This window comes from Gasterosteus aculeatus, chromosome 14, assembly GCF_964276395.1.
Source record: "Gasterosteus aculeatus chromosome 14, fGasAcu3.hap1.1, whole genome shotgun sequence".
NCBI classification, from domain to species: domain Eukaryota; kingdom Metazoa; phylum Chordata; class Actinopteri; order Perciformes; family Gasterosteidae; genus Gasterosteus; species Gasterosteus aculeatus.
In genome coordinates, this window is record NC_135702.1 from 2,184,500 (window position 1) to 2,199,253 (window position 14,754).

Sequence of the window (14,754 nt, forward strand, 5' to 3'; positions counted from 1 at the left end):
ATAACCGGAATGCATTGTAGAGCATTAAAAAGCGTCAGCATGGTGATCAGCACACGCTGGTACCAGCAGAGGGCAGTAGACGTCAAATCTTCACAGAAGACACAGAGAAATACTCTAATTAATCATCTTAATCTGATGCGTCCTTGTTTACGGGGAGACACCACTGGTATTTTAACTACTATATATCACCATAAAACGTCTGACGTTAATTACTGCATAGGGGCATTTCTTCTTGTCTTATAGGTTTTCTCAAATTGAATGTATGAAAAAGAGACATAATTTTACCACATTCTTGTTAAATGTCAGAAATCTCAATATGAGATACATCCCTTTTCACAATTCCTGTTAAATTATAAGATTCAGAGGTTTTACAGAATTGGGCCTCTCTCTAAAACTCAATTTATTTTTGTAATACAAAATGTTGAATAAATCAGATGAATGATATATAAACAAGTCCCTCAGTAAAAAACCAGACAGGAAAGAAAGAAACACGGATAAGGAATGAAACTGTAAAGATGGTGAATGTAAGAGCTCAGACAAAACTAAAGAAAAAGTCCTGACAGGAAGCTAAAAAGACCAGAATCTCACATCTGACCGGTGCAGGAACGAGGTGTTTCTGGGTTGCACTGATGCTAGTTTCTGTTTGCAGCCATTGCAGTGGAGTCGCCCATTGATTACAGCGAGATCGCAGAGGTCGATGATTCATTGACAGCACGTGACTCTTTACATTAACCCCGAGGCTCCGTCCGAACCCAGAGGAGGAGACCGCGCCGATCCAAAATAACCATTAGCGTGACGCAGAAGTTCCTGGAACGTCCCCAGAGTATCGACGCGTTGGGGAAATGCCGTAGGGCTGTTTGCGGGTTGTCAAACGCGATCAGCGAGAAGGCCCCCCAGCCACGACGATCAGCCGTTTGATTGGACCGGGACGGTCGCCAACCATCTCTTGGTGTCGCGTCACCACTTTCAGGACAGGTGTTGGCAGTGTGAGATAGAAGTGATAGAAGCGATAGAACTTCTATCTCACCGCTCGGTGTCTGGGGAGACGATGACAGGGTGTGAGACTCCCCCATCCGCTGCCCGGGGTACCGGGGGGGGGGGGGGGGGCACCGATCCAATGAGCTCTGCCGCCGTCCTTCAGCTCCGGTGTCCAGCTGGACTCTGCACATGGTTTCTGTATTTGTTTATCGGTGTTGTGTTATATATGTATATATTTTACTTTTAGAAGGTAGACATGAGTGAGATAAATGTGACCAACCTCTAAAATCTGGTAATTGATAAATGTGTTGATGAGCTGAGAGGGTGAATCAGACCCGATATCTAAAATAAGCGTTGATGTGAGTTTGTGTTGAGGCGTCGTGTGTCCCCTTCCTGCACAACACTTAGCAGCTGTGAGGGGGAAACGGTTTCATCAGCTTAATAAATGGAAACTTCTGGGCTCCACGGCTGCAAGTGGAAGAAAAAAATGTCAGGAACACCTGACGGCCAACGTCCCTCAGGGGTTGTCTTCGGGGGCCGAGTGTTATTCTGCACTGTCCGTGATCGCGCGGGGACAATCCTGTGTGTGAGAGTATCATAACCTGATGAGAACGTGACGGGTTCCAGTCCCACGGTGTGACGGTGACGACGGGGACTCTGATTGATTCCACTGGACCAAAGGCCGCCTGGGATGGAATCACAAGAACAAATCAGAAACTGCGTGTTGAGTCAAAGCTCAAAGCCGGGGGAATTTATCATGGACACCTCAGATGTTGAACTTGTCTTATTTTAGCTGAATCTATTCCGCGTCCCACACATCTGTGCCACGAGGAGGCCTGAGCAGAGCAGACTGTCCCACACGGCTGCAGTAGAAGTAGAGCTTTTCTAAACGGACCCTGGTGCTTTGAAGCACTGCAGCATCTGTCCACAGGGGGCGACAAAGTCGACGTAAAGTGAAAGGACCTTGTTGCTTTTTGCATGATCATTTTACAATTTTAGACCAAAACATGTATGTAAAATCATAATTTGTGTTAGAATAATATGTTTTGTATTAATTTGTCCTTATAAATTTTACATTTACTTTATGTGCTGCAAATGTTTAACCAGAACTCTTTATATATTGCATTTCCCTAATGATAATAATAGGAATAAAATCAGTAGTAGGATGCAGCTGATACAGGCTCGTGTGTGTGTGAGGGCCTGCTGGATCCCCGGGGGGGCTCCAGGGTTACACTGGTACGTCTTTTGTTTTCTACTCAGCGGCCGTGATTAATTCCTGGAAAGAAAGCGAGAGTAACCATGGCCGTCTCACCTGTGGAATTAATTATTGGCTCACTTAGCCCCCCCCCCCATCCCTCCCCCACTTCCTGACAAACAAGCTGTGCCGCGGCGTCGCTGGTCACAGCCGTACGGGACTCTAACCAGGTAAGAACGCCACAGACATCCTGCGTTCTACGACACGTGTGGTTGAATGACCCGACCCGTCTTCCAGCAGAATGCCGAGCCAGCTGGAAGGTGCGATGGACGCCCTGATCACCGTGTTCTACAACTACTCCGGGAACGACGGAGACAATCTAAAGCTCAACAAGGGCGAGCTGAAGGAGCTCCTCAACAGCGAGCTCACCGACTTCCTCACGGTACCGTAGACGCTTGTTGTGTGTTTGACCCCCAGCGGGTCGTCCTACAGCTCGGTGTCCTGTAGGAGCTTCATTCAGGGACAGATGATCATGTATTACACCTCTTATTAAGATGTAATAACAGTTTTTAACTTAGTGGAGCATTTTGTCTTGTTTCAAATTCAGACTTATTTTAATGAGCGCTTTGGTGGCTTTTTTTCTAGTTAAATGTATTATTCCATAAGAAATGCCAACTAATAGAATAATGATAATAGTAATGACAACACAAGTAATAATAATGATCTTTATTCATATTTATTCATTAATAAATCATTGGTAATTCATTTAATAATATAATAATATATATATAATAATAATAATAATAGTAATAATATAATAGAACAGTAGGATTTAAAAACAGAACACTGAAGAAGCAAAAATGATTACATTTAAAAAATAGATATAAAGTAATATAAGAAGTTATTAAAAACATGAATTGTCAGGTTTGATTCATTTGATTTAATTTACTCAGGTTCTGATTATTTTTCTTGTTTAAAAAGCAGCTTTTTTGCATTTGTGTTACAGTTTGCAGTACAATAATAATCATCATCATTCATTCATTAAGCTCTTGTTCTTGATGCTCTCGGATTTACACTGACCCCAGAACAGCTCCTTATTGGGAACGTGTTGACCCTTGACCTCTAGATGTCCCTCACCTCCTCGGTGGATCAGCGACACTTATGATAATACACTTGCTCCTCGGGTGGAGCCACGAAGTCCCGCGACTCACTGAGGGTCCCTCAACATTGATCGCTGTCCCGCTGTGAGGGTTTAAACCGCTGCAGTGGAATCGAGGCCGGTGGGAGAAGGAGCGAGGTGGTTTAATAAGCCCCTTCACCAGAAGATAAATATATATGCATGTTCTTCTTCCTCATGCAGATGAGAAGCCTCAGGTGCTCACTCACCCTCATCATCGTCATCATCAGTTGCCCGTATCGCCACCAAATATAGACGCTCACATGATGTCATCACGTCCCCCTCTGAGAACAGACGCATTCGCCCTCAGTTTCCTCCGACACGTCCAGGGCTTGTTAGATTAATGAGTGTGTGTGTGTGTGTGTGTGTGTGTGTGTGTGTGTGTGTGTGTGTGTGTGTGTGTGTGTGTGTGTGTGTGTGTGTGTAGTTAATGTGGGTGGGAATTGTTTACTGAGAAAGGCAGGATTGAGTTGGGTTTTGGTCTTTGCATTTCTGCTGTCAACTTTCACAATTAACACGAATCTTTGAGTCATTTTGAGGATTTAAAAATGAAAATGACAGCTCCAACAGCTGTCACTAGTACCTCCTGCACAAGCACCCAGATCCAGAAGTGAAGGAACCGTGTAACGTCTGAGAAATACAGGAGAATCCTTCATTTTAAAAAAACTGTTTTTTTTTCCCCGTTCTTCAGTCCCAGAAGGACCCGATGCTGGTGGAGAAAATCATGAACGACCTGGACTCCAACAAAGACAACGAGGTGGACTTCAACGAGTTCGTCGTGCTGGTGGCCGCGCTGACTGTCGCCTGCAACGACTTCTTCCAGGAGCAGAAGAAGAAAAGCAAGTAGATGAAACCAGCTGAGGACCAATCGTTGGAAAAAAATGCCCCCCACATTAAAAAGAAACATCCCATCAATGTCCCATGAGTTGAATCATTCAGTGGCGCTGTAAAATAATACGGTTAAGCTGTGACTTTGAGATCGAACCGCACCAAAGTAGCCATTTTTCTGTCTGGAGTAATGTTTCTAATCAGAGAATACAAAAGGAAAACGCTGTGGTGTCGTTGTGCAGCTCAGCTCTCAGGCCTAGTTTATGCTTCTGCATTTTCAGAGAGACGCAAGGACACGCAGACGCAGGAGCCCCTTGCGTGTCCCTTGCGTGCTTTTTCACACCTCCTTGCGTGCGTCGACCTGCGCACAAGGCTGCGATTGGTCCGCTAACTACGTCCTTTACGGAGTCTCACATTTCCTTTTTCATAGCCCGATACGGCCATTATTAAAACGAAGCATGTTTACGAGAGAACGGATCAGATTGGAGAGCTTTTGTCGGAAGAAATGCGTAAATATGACCACTTATACAAGCCGTCATTGGCGGACTATAAGCCAATCAGGGACCACATGGGTCCAGCAGCCAATCAGGGACCACATGGGGTTAGCACCCAATCAGGGACGACCTGGGTTCAGCAGCCAATCAGGGACCACATGGGTTTAGCACATAATCAGGGACCACATGGGTCCAGCAGCCAATTAGGAACCACATGGTTTCAGCAGCCAATTAGGGACCACATGGTTTCAGCAGCCAATCAGGGACCACATGGGTCCAGCAGCCAATCAGGGACCACATGGGTTTAGCAGCCAATCAGGGACCACATGGGTTTAGCACCCAATCAGGGACGACCTGGGTCCAGCAGCCAATCAGGGATCACATGGGTCCAGCAGCCAATCAGGGACCACATGGGTTTATCAGCCAATCAGGGACCACATGGGTTTGGCACCCAATCAGGGACGACCTGGGTCCAGCAGCCAATCAGGGATCACATGGGTCCATCAGCCAATCAAGGACCACATAGGTTTAGCAGCCAATCAGGGACGACTTGGGTCCAGCAGCCAATCAGGGATCACATGGGTCCAGCAGCCAATCAGGGACCACATGGGTTTATCAGCCAATCAGGGACCACATGGGTTTAGCACCCAATCAGGGACGACCTGGGTCCAGCAGCCAATCAGGGATCACATGGGTCCAGCAGCCAATCAGGGACCACATAGGTTTAGCAGCCAATCAGGGACGACTTGGGTCCAGCAGCCAATCAGGGATCACATGGGTCCAGCAGCCAATTAGGAACCACATGGTTTCAGCAGCCAATCAGGGACCACATGGTCCAGCTGCCAATCAGGGACCACATAGGTTTAGCACCCAATCAGGGACGACTTGGGTCCAGCAGCCAATCAGGGATCACATGGGTCCAGCAGCCAATTAGGAACCACATGGGTCCACCAGCCAATTAGGAACCACATGGTTTCAGCAGCCGATCAGGGACCACATGGGACCTCGACAAGGAAGCACGTGTGAAATCATGTAGGCTTTTTAAAGATATCTTTGTAGGGTTTTCTCTCCCAAATGGCTGAGCAGACGGTTGATGTGCGACATTTCTCTCCGCTGTTGGAGGAAAATGACTGAAACAGAAATACACGACGGCCGGAAGAACAACTGACAAACATCAGGAAAAACATTACGTTTTGTACCTGTCGTTAGATATAGAAGAAAATATTTCTATTGGCCCTAAGTGTGTCCAATCACATACAATGTCTCCTGACATTAATGTAAACACGACGAGTGTTGTGTGGTGCTTTGTGTGTCTCTGACTCTTCAGACAATGACTCCCCAAATAAGCAGTAACAAAATCGTTTAGGATTATCAGCCACGGTGCCATTTGTCCGTGATTGGCTGCAACGAGGCGGCAGCATCACCACGTTTCACCAGGAAGACGCCGTGCAGCAATTGTCTAATTTGTTCGCAATCGTAAAAGGTTGCAATCAAGCGGATGTTTGTATTTTAACACATTTGAAAGTGAGTGTCTCATCATTTCCTGTGAGCTGGCTTAACGCAGAGGACGCTTCCCCCTCCCATTCACCAGTTGTGTGTCGTGAGCGTCTCTAAAGGCTGTGTGTGTGTGTGTGTGTGTGTGTCACCATGACGGGGTGTGTGGGCGTAGTAATTACTGGCAATTAAAAGATGCACCTGAAGTGCAAGTTTCCATCATGCTAATAATAACCTTAATGGTTTAAGGCAAAATACAATAACTGCTCATTTTTTTTTACATTAAAACAGTCAGAAGCTCTTTTATGACTCTGGAAGCAGGAAGCCAGAGAACAAAACGAGAGAAAATAAACGATTAGAATATAGAAAAGATGAGGTTCGTGTGTCATTGAGACGTCAGAGAAAAGGAGGACGGAAACAAATGCGGATTTTGTGTCTTACACATAAACAAACACCAAATATGTTCCCTGGAAGAACTAATTTAGTTGTGTACGACATAGAACAAGGAAAGAGTGATGGAGGAAGAAAAGCACAAAGACATCTTCCTTTCATCGACACACATGTAGCAGGTATGTTTGTGTCTGTGTATAGAAAGTGTGTCGGTCTGTCGCTGCTACCTGCGACTGATCTCCTTAGAAATATGCCTCCATCTCTTCTCCGCCTTCCGGGTGCCTTCCTCATCTTCGTCACTCTGTGCGTCACTGGCTGTGTCACAACTGGCCGTGAGTGAGTGTGTGTGTGTGTGTGTGTGTGTGTGTCACAGTGGAATGTGAGGCAGTCGGGAGGTTGTGAGCATTTCGCAGAACACGGGTTTCACAAACTGAACAACTATTAAATCAGTTAAATCATAAAGAGTTCACAGTGAGAGAAAAGCAAACCGAGAAAAACCTTTTCATGCAAAGATGTAAATCTTTGAAGCGCGGGTAAACACTACCTAGGCTAGGCATAGCATGCTGTTAGCTCTGTTAGCGCCGATCGCGCCGTTAGCTTAGATGCTGCCAGCTCCCAATTTCTTATGCGCCTTCAAAAAATAAAGAAATACATTTTTTAAATGTATTCAAATTTATTTTTGCACATATTCTTTACAAAAACTAAACCATCGGTCGGTTTGAAGTAAGAAGGCAAATAGCCAACGCAGGAAGGGTGGAGAAGAAGAAGAAGAAGAAGAAGAAGAAGAATCCCTGCTGTGCGTCCGAGCACCATCAGCACCTGATTAGCGCTGCGGGTGGAGGATGATCCGGTTATGGGGCGCAGCCCGCGGGGAGCACGATTCTGCACGGCTGCCTGCTTTCACGCCGGAAAGCGGTGATCCCTCCGGGGATGACGACACACGAGCGGCTTCCTGGAAGCTCCTCTTGGCCCAATGTTCCCTCTCCCATACGGGGGGGGGGGCATTAAGGTGGGCTTCTAGTGTCTCCTCCCGATTCCTGGCTGACTCACTCGATGTGCACGGGCAGATAAAGTCGATTTAATGGAGGTTTGGGTGCCACGTTTGGATAAACCCGCGTTGGTGAGGTGAACCTTTGGCGACCCGAAGGCCGCTCACAGGAACCGGAGCTGAACGTCTCTCAGCGTTGTCAGATTGTTGTAACGCTGAACAACAACTCGAGGGTCTCGGAGTCGCTGCGGTTTTCACACGCTGCACAACACGTAAGCTCGTGGAAGCTCCCGAATGTCAGCAAATGGAAAGTGGGGATGAAGTCGTGTGAACGTTTTGTCACCAACTGAAGATGATGATGAGAAAAGAAAATAGCAAACACAGTTCATCCTGAGGAGGACGTGAACGTCTTAGTGGAACAGAAAGCACCGTTTTAACACCCAGACCTCCTTCTGTGGGCAAGTAAGTATGTTTGCAAAAAATCAGATGATTGAATATATATTTGCTTTTAAAGCAGTTGAAAATAACTTTTCTTAAATACAGGGACACAAAGACTCGTCGGGTGGGAATAAGAGGGATGTTTCATAGGACACGGATACACATCGAGTGTCTGTGTCTCCTGCTGAGTGATTGACAAAGAATCCATGATTTCGTCTCTCTGAAAGGCCAAATTTAAATGTCACGCTTGATTTCAAAGTTCAAACTAAACCGTCGTAATCAACGCAATCATCACATCACCACACTTCCTCTGAGCAGCATCTCAGTCAATATGAAATACACTCAAATACAACGTAAATATAAACCCTGATGGAAAGATCCTGTGCTGGTGATCTCCAGTAACTACTGTTGTTTTGATATATTTATTGAAATATTTTTTGTTTTATTAAATTGTTGTATCATTGGTGCTCTCAGCGCCACCTTTTCCTCTCACTTGGTTGCTTAAAAACAAGATGGCCGAGTCCAAACCGTCGGGGGTCGTCTTGGTGACCATATGATAATGTAATGTAATTCATCTTCTTACGTCTGTGGGTCCAAATATCAGACTTCACATCAGAATATCAGACTTTACAGCCATAAAGCTCCACTAACCTCTGATTTTAACACAATTGCCTCCACCCAATCCCATTTACCTCCACCTAACCTTATTGTCTTTGTGCCTAAACTTGACATAACCGTTTTACAATTGATTTTAAATGACATCATTTGTAAAAAAAAAAAATGAGTCTGATGGGAAAGTCAGTGGTTGTATAAACGTGTCCCAGTGCGACAACTGGTCGTCATTAAAGGAGCAAATCAGACACGGAGACACACACAGTGCTTTGTCATGCGCTGTCGTTTTATTACAAAAAGGTTTCATACAAATTGAACTGCATAACAGCAATGGACTCTGTGTCAACTGTATTGACCCGCTGACCTCTGTCAGACGAACCCGCGGCCCCTTCCAGGAATGTTGATCATGTACGTAAGACGACAACAGCATCTGTAGGAGTCTTCACAGCAAACAACAACAATACCAATTCCACCAACACAAAAGGACGCTTTGTTTCATTTAGCAACAATCAGAACGGGAACAAAAATATTCAAAAACAAAATATGTTATATGACCTCAGCGTATTTCAATTTTTTTTTATTGAATTGTACACTTGTGCATTTAAATTTTAAAGACATCGTCCAATCAGACGGGCCGACCGGTTGGACCTCGTCTTTTTTTTGATGGAACAATGGGTCAGTTGTTGAAGCAGAAGTCCTCCACGTTGTTGAGCTTGATGCTCTGCAGCTCCGGGCGCTGCAGCAGCCGGTAGCTGAACGCCACGCGGCTCACGAACCTCCCACTGGACACCATCCTCACCACCGCGTTGTCACAGCCCACCTTCACCCGGGCTGTGGAGGAGGAGGAGGAGGAGGAGGAGGTGTCAGCTGGTTCTGGTCAGGGGGACGGGGAGGTTGGGGGGGAGGGGGGTACTCACTGGGTCCGCTGAAGGAGGCGCAGAGGTCCGTGACGGGCAGCAGCTTCGACGTGTCGATGCCGCTTCCTCCCAACAACTGCACAAAGTCCCCAGATTCTGCACAGCCGGGCGTGGAGCTCTGTGGAGGGACCAGCATGCACCAGGTTCTGACTAATCAGGAAGGACCCCTACTGGTGGACATGTGTCCCCCAAACGGGACGTACAGCACAGACGACTCAACGAGACACCGAACCATTAAAGTAAGAGTCCTAAAACCCAAACAAGCTAAAAGATGCTGACGTGAAGGGTTGGACAAACATCTCTTCTGTGCTGAAGAAGTGGCAGAACTCGGTTACCGAGTGAAAGACACAAAGTGTCCTCGCTCACCCGGGGATGTCCGTTGTCGTGTCCCAGGCTGAACTCGGACACGTCGATCTCCACGGGGTAGATGATGGAGAAGCTGCAGTTCCTGCGCTCCTGCGGGATCACCATGGTGTAGCTCCCCTCCGTTGCCTGGGAGATGACATTACAGGCTGCGAGGAGACAGGAGACGGGAAGGGAAAGGAAAGGAAAGGAGGGAAGTCCCCGGTTCAGTCTCCGCCGCCGCCACCACGGACCCACAAACCTGGCGAAAAAACCTGCGGCGCCACTCACGGAATGGATTGGCGTGCTTCCTGACCGTCAGGGCGAAGCCGCTGCCGGCGGCATGGAGGCGGAAGAAGACCATGGCCACGTTCTGAGAGGAGCGCACGCTCCTCCTCGGGGAGTCGCAGTAATCCACGTAGCGCTCGTACGCGGGCAGCGGGTGGTCCTGGGAGCTGGGGAACTTCTCTCCCTTCATCACCCAGCCGTCAAACACCTGCAGATGGGGGGGGCATGTTGATGGTTGCACTGTTTCATTTGATGGAAAGGATGAACACGCTTTGGTGGAACCACCACGATGAGTTCGCGGCCCACGGTGGAGGCGGGGCTTGTGTGAGCGTGCAGGTGCTTCGTGTTTAAAGGAGCTTTCTGTCTAATCAGGAAGCGTTTTTAAGACCCCGTTAATGAAAAACGATCCCATCCTGCAGGCTGCAGCTCCTAAACCAGAACACGGTTTCTACATGCAACAAACACGCGTATCTCATGGACCGATCTTGAGCTTCTGCTTCTTTTGGCAGACTAGAGGAAAGAAAACATCCAAATTACACCACTTTGTGCAACATTTGACGGTTTTCTTCGTACGTTCACAGTGATATTGGTTGTTTTAATTCACAGATTTCTGTGAATGAGTTCGCTCTCTCCTCTCCAGGAGGACTTTGGTTCCACGACGCCTCCACGTGCGTTTACCGTGACGAAGTCTCCGGCGCTGCAGTCGATGTGCACGCGCTCCAGCTCCACGGTGATCAGCTGGTCGGGCTCCGCCACGAGGAACGCCGCGCAGCGGAGCTGCGGACTGTCGGCCGCGAAGGAGAAGCGTCCCTCCACCGCCACCATGTCCAGGCAGCCTGCGGCACGCGCACACGCACACGAACACGCTTAGACTGAGGCAAAACGTCCTGCTGAAAAAAACTACTACTACTAAAAGTAACAATTAATATTTTATTGTATTCAAGTCTCTTCACCAACGGTCATGTGACTCACGCAAAGGCCGCCGGTACATGAACTCCTCAGGTGTCTCCCTCTTCAGCTCCGAGTCGAAAAACGAGAAGAGTTCATCTTTGGAGATCTCGTTGTTCTGCGGGGGAAGAAGAAGAAGAAGAAGGAGAAGGAGAAGGAGAAGGAGGAGGAGAAGAAGAAGAAGAAGAAGAAGAAGAAGAAGGTGAAGGAGAAGGAGAAGGAGAAGAAGAAGAAGAAGAAGAAGAAGAAGAAGGAGAAGGAGAAGAAGAAGTTGACCTCGCGCCCTCAGAGAGGAACCGCGGAGTTGAGGAGCTCACCTCGATGTGTCGCGAGTCCCCCTTGAGCACGCACGCGCTCAGCACGAGGAAGAACAGCTGCTCCCGGAAAGTGCGCGCCATCACGCGCATCTCGGTCTGCGGGAGGAGGCGCGCGTGAGCGGAGGAGAGTGAGAGCCGCCGCGAGACCCGCCGCGTCTTATAGGAGCGCGCTCGTCGCGGGGGGGCGAGGGAGGGAGGGAGGGAGGGGGGGTCTAGTGACATTTCAGATGGGTGAGTTTATTTGGCTTTCTGGAACTCTATTGAACGTTAAGTAAAGTCTGAGGAAACTTGTGAAATGAGCTGCTGACAAAATAAACAAATACAATTTTGTTTATTCTTCATTATTTCTCATAACTATATACATTATTACATTACAGGTCATTTAGCAGACGCTTTTATCCATAACAATAAGTAATTCAATACCTCCATATATATATATATATCATCTTTTATTTATTTGTTTATGATGGAGGCAGCTTCCACCGAACCGAGGGGCGACACGCAGCGGAGAACCGTGCAGAATAAATCCTCCATGTGTCCAACAGAAGGGGGGTCAGTGGCAAACAGACCACTTTAGGCTAAATGCTAACGCTAGGGTATGATTTAAGGCGGGCCACATTGTGATTGACAGGTTGCTTTTACGTGTTTAACTCCTAAACGTTAACGTTTTAAACCTAATTTAATGTTTGTCAGCCCAAAAAGTGTTGGGCAGCTGGTTGTGGTCATGCTGCCAAAAGTAGAACCACCGTTGACATAATATTGATTCATCAGTCTGAGCAAATGGAACTCTCCCTCTTTGTCCCCCGCTGCTCTCGCGGTTTCAGGTAAGGCTTCATTCTTGGGCTAAAAGGTCAGAAGTGTCCGGGGAACCTAATGCATGAGAAGAACCGACACAAAACATCTCGTATCAGCTGACGCTGATGAACGGGCCTCACACCCTGCAGACACGGCACCCAAATGAAAACCGACACCGGCACCCAAAGGTTCTTTCTGAAGCCGTTTTCAGTGTAGTAAGAAAATTGCATTTCTTATCACGCGACGGCCCAGCGTCCCTCGCCTCGGTGATCGGCGCGGGCGCGTCCAGGTCCGATGGTATCGTCTGCGGCGATGACGTGAGCGCAGGGACATCTGATCTGGGGGATTAAAAAAAGGTTATTGGATCTTTGCTCAAAATCTCAAACCACGTCACATGTTGTTATGGACTGGTCGTCTTAAACCGCCTGCGTAAACCAGTCATCGGGCCATTTTCAATATGAAAGGTCAAAGGTTACCATCTGATGTAGAAGTTAGCTTTGAAGCTAACGCAGCCTCTTGTCGGGTCACAATCAAAACACACAGACCAGAGAAACATAATGCAAAAATCACAAAGAAGAAAAAGGTCTGTGACCTCATCTTTATGTGTGTGTGTGTGTGTGTGTGTGTGTGTGTGTGTGTGTGTGTGTGTGTGTGTGTGTGTGTGTGTGTGTGTGCACAAATGTCCACGGACACCTCAAGTGTGAAAGCCTACTTTGTGGATCAAAGAGTCCGTACTGTGTGTGTGTGTGTGTGTGTGATCCAGTTGAGTCATGCATAATTCAGATTTGGGGAAACAAAGGCCTGCTTATGTCATAATAAGCTACACATTCTTGCAAGCAGAGCAGAAGAGACCGAAATCCGGCTTCTACAGGATGAGCGCTCACTCATCTTCAGCTTTTATGTGTCTCCCAGGAATTTTACACATTCATACATCTGGCACAAAAAAATACTCTGCATTCAATTCATCCGTCTTTAGGGTGTTATATTGGCGGTGGATCTGTTTGTTTAATTTACATCCATCAGTCTCCTTTTAAAATCATCATTGTTGTGTTATTCATGAAAAAATACAATGTTTCTCTTCACTTTTCCATCAATAGTCTTTATTTGTGTCCCTTTGATGGGTTTTCACTGGTTTCTTCTTCACTTCTTCTGATCACAGCCAGGATAATAATAGAAATATGAATATGGATGAAAGGATCACATCTCGTCCGCTGAGCTTCTTGCGCTCTCTGCTGGTCAGCTGACGAAGCTACAAAATATTTACCTATTTCTACTTTCCATATTGTGTTGATCTATTACCCACCCAGAGACTTAAACCTTGTGATTTAAAGAATTAAAAGAATGTCAACACAAAGTATCTGACACTGAAGAAAAATGATAACGCTCGTCTTTTATTATCAATAAATGAATCAATAAGCGGGGGTGCACTTGGTTTTGTTGGGGATCTCCATTCATTCACAAAGCAGATTTCACAGTATATTTTTCCCCCTCCCAAAAAAATCCTTCATGTTTTGAAATAACATTGGAGGTTAGAGGCCTTTGCGCTAAATGCTAACCAGCGTGCTAACACGCAGATGTTTGCTGTCCTAGCAGCTAGCATGCTAACATTCGCTGCCCAGCACCAAACAGTTAAATGAAGTGTTTCTGCTTCTACAACCAAAGGGAAGCAGAGCGAATGAATCAAAAGCCGACGGCCAGTCCGGGTCTTCTGGAGGTGAACTTCAGATGCCCCCCCCATTCTGAAACTGTAATCAATAAAGTAATGACAATATTGTAAAACCACTGTAAATCTGAAACTTTAATAGAATAATACCAATGTACAGTTATGATTGTATTTGATGTAATGTAATCAACTGGAATGCATGCATGTGATACTTGAACAACAACTGATATTGACTGAGGATCATTCGAAATCCGAGTTACATTGAACTCACCAGAAGACCACTCCCAGAGGTGTGGACACTGACTTTCACACCTTTAAGCATTGTTATAAATACCTGTAGGAACCATTGTTCTGGAGTTGGCTGGTGGAGGCGACAGACGGGCACTAGGGATGGTCAAAGGACTGACCTGGGGCCTGTTGGTTGCTGAGACCAGCGGCTCCTCAGCTGAGATGTTCTTTTTACCACAACACCATCTCCTTTATTAAATACATTTGATTTGAACCTTTTGATCAGCGATGACCTCTGTGCGTCCGGCGTTTCTTCATTTTTTAACACAACAGTGGACATGTGGACATGTGAGGACATGAAAGCCGTCACGCTTCGGCCCTGTGAGAAGCTCTTTGTCGACGTGGAACCACCTATAGAAAGCTGTTGGTGTGAGTAGAGATGTATTTATAGCCCCCCCCCCCCCCTCTCCCCTTTGCCCCCTCCCTCCTTTATTGTCATTCATGGTTCTACGAAGCGGCCTCTCTGTTAATTAACCTCAACAAGAGGCCCTGAGACTGAAGCGGCCTCAGTGACACATTGCGTCCTCTGCTGCCCACACAGAACTTTAGTCTGTTACGCTCATTTAAATCAGGCGTAAACACAAAGGAATCAAGTACTTATA

The 14,754-nt window shown here is 46.8% G+C and overlaps 2 protein-coding genes across 3 annotated transcripts; one reads left to right on the top strand and one right to left on the bottom strand.

Moving 5' to 3' along the window:
- Positions 1–2,281: 2,281 nt before the first annotated feature.
- On the top strand, positions 2,282–4,261 carry s100z (S100 calcium binding protein Z). Of its 2 annotated transcripts, none has more exons than XM_040196851.2 (3): positions 2,282–2,403; positions 2,474–2,615; positions 4,042–4,261. In XM_040196851.2, exons 2-3 carry the CDS (start codon positions 2,475–2,477, stop codon positions 4,195–4,197), a joined length of 297 nt encoding a protein of 98 aa, XP_040052785.1. In that variant the 5' UTR covers positions 2,282–2,403; position 2,474; the 3' UTR covers positions 4,198–4,261. The 2 variants fall into 2 exon arrangements, with proteins under 2 accessions (XP_040052785.1, XP_040052784.1); XM_040196850.2 differs by having other exon boundaries at positions 2,353–2,403; positions 2,471–2,615.
- A 4,598-nt stretch (positions 4,262–8,859) lies between these two features.
- On the bottom strand, positions 8,860–11,585 carry crhbp (corticotropin releasing hormone binding protein). The gene is made up of 7 exons (XM_040198555.2): positions 11,407–11,585; positions 11,114–11,207; positions 10,820–10,977; positions 10,145–10,349; positions 9,878–10,023; positions 9,512–9,629; positions 8,860–9,425 (listed from the first exon to the last, which is right to left on the bottom strand). Exons 1-7 carry the CDS (start codon positions 11,494–11,496, stop codon positions 9,271–9,273), a joined length of 966 nt encoding a protein of 321 aa, XP_040054489.2. The 5' UTR covers positions 11,497–11,585; the 3' UTR covers positions 8,860–9,270.
- Positions 11,586–14,754: the final 3,169 nt, after the last annotated feature.

Bases quoted from the DNA above. Each gene is read 5' to 3' on its own strand.
- s100z (XM_040196851.2), top strand. From the start codon at position 2,475: ATGCCGAGCCAGCTGGAAGGTGCGATGGACGCCCTGATCACCGTGTTC. The intron at 2,616-4,041 runs GTACCGTAGACG...CCCGTTCTTCAG, and splicing joins AGCTCACCGACTTCCTCACG to TCCCAGAAGGACCCGATGCT.
- crhbp (XM_040198555.2), bottom strand. From the start codon at position 11,496: ATGCGCGTGATGGCGCGCACTTTCCGGGAGCAGCTGTTCTTCCTCGTG. The intron at 10,350-10,819 runs GTAAACGCACGT...CCCCATCTGCAG, and splicing joins GCGCCGGAGACTTCGTCACG to GTGTTTGACGGCTGGGTGAT. The intron at 9,630-9,877 runs GTGAGCGAGGAC...GTCCCTCCACAG, and splicing joins ACGACAACGGACATCCCCGG to AGCTCCACGCCCGGCTGTGC.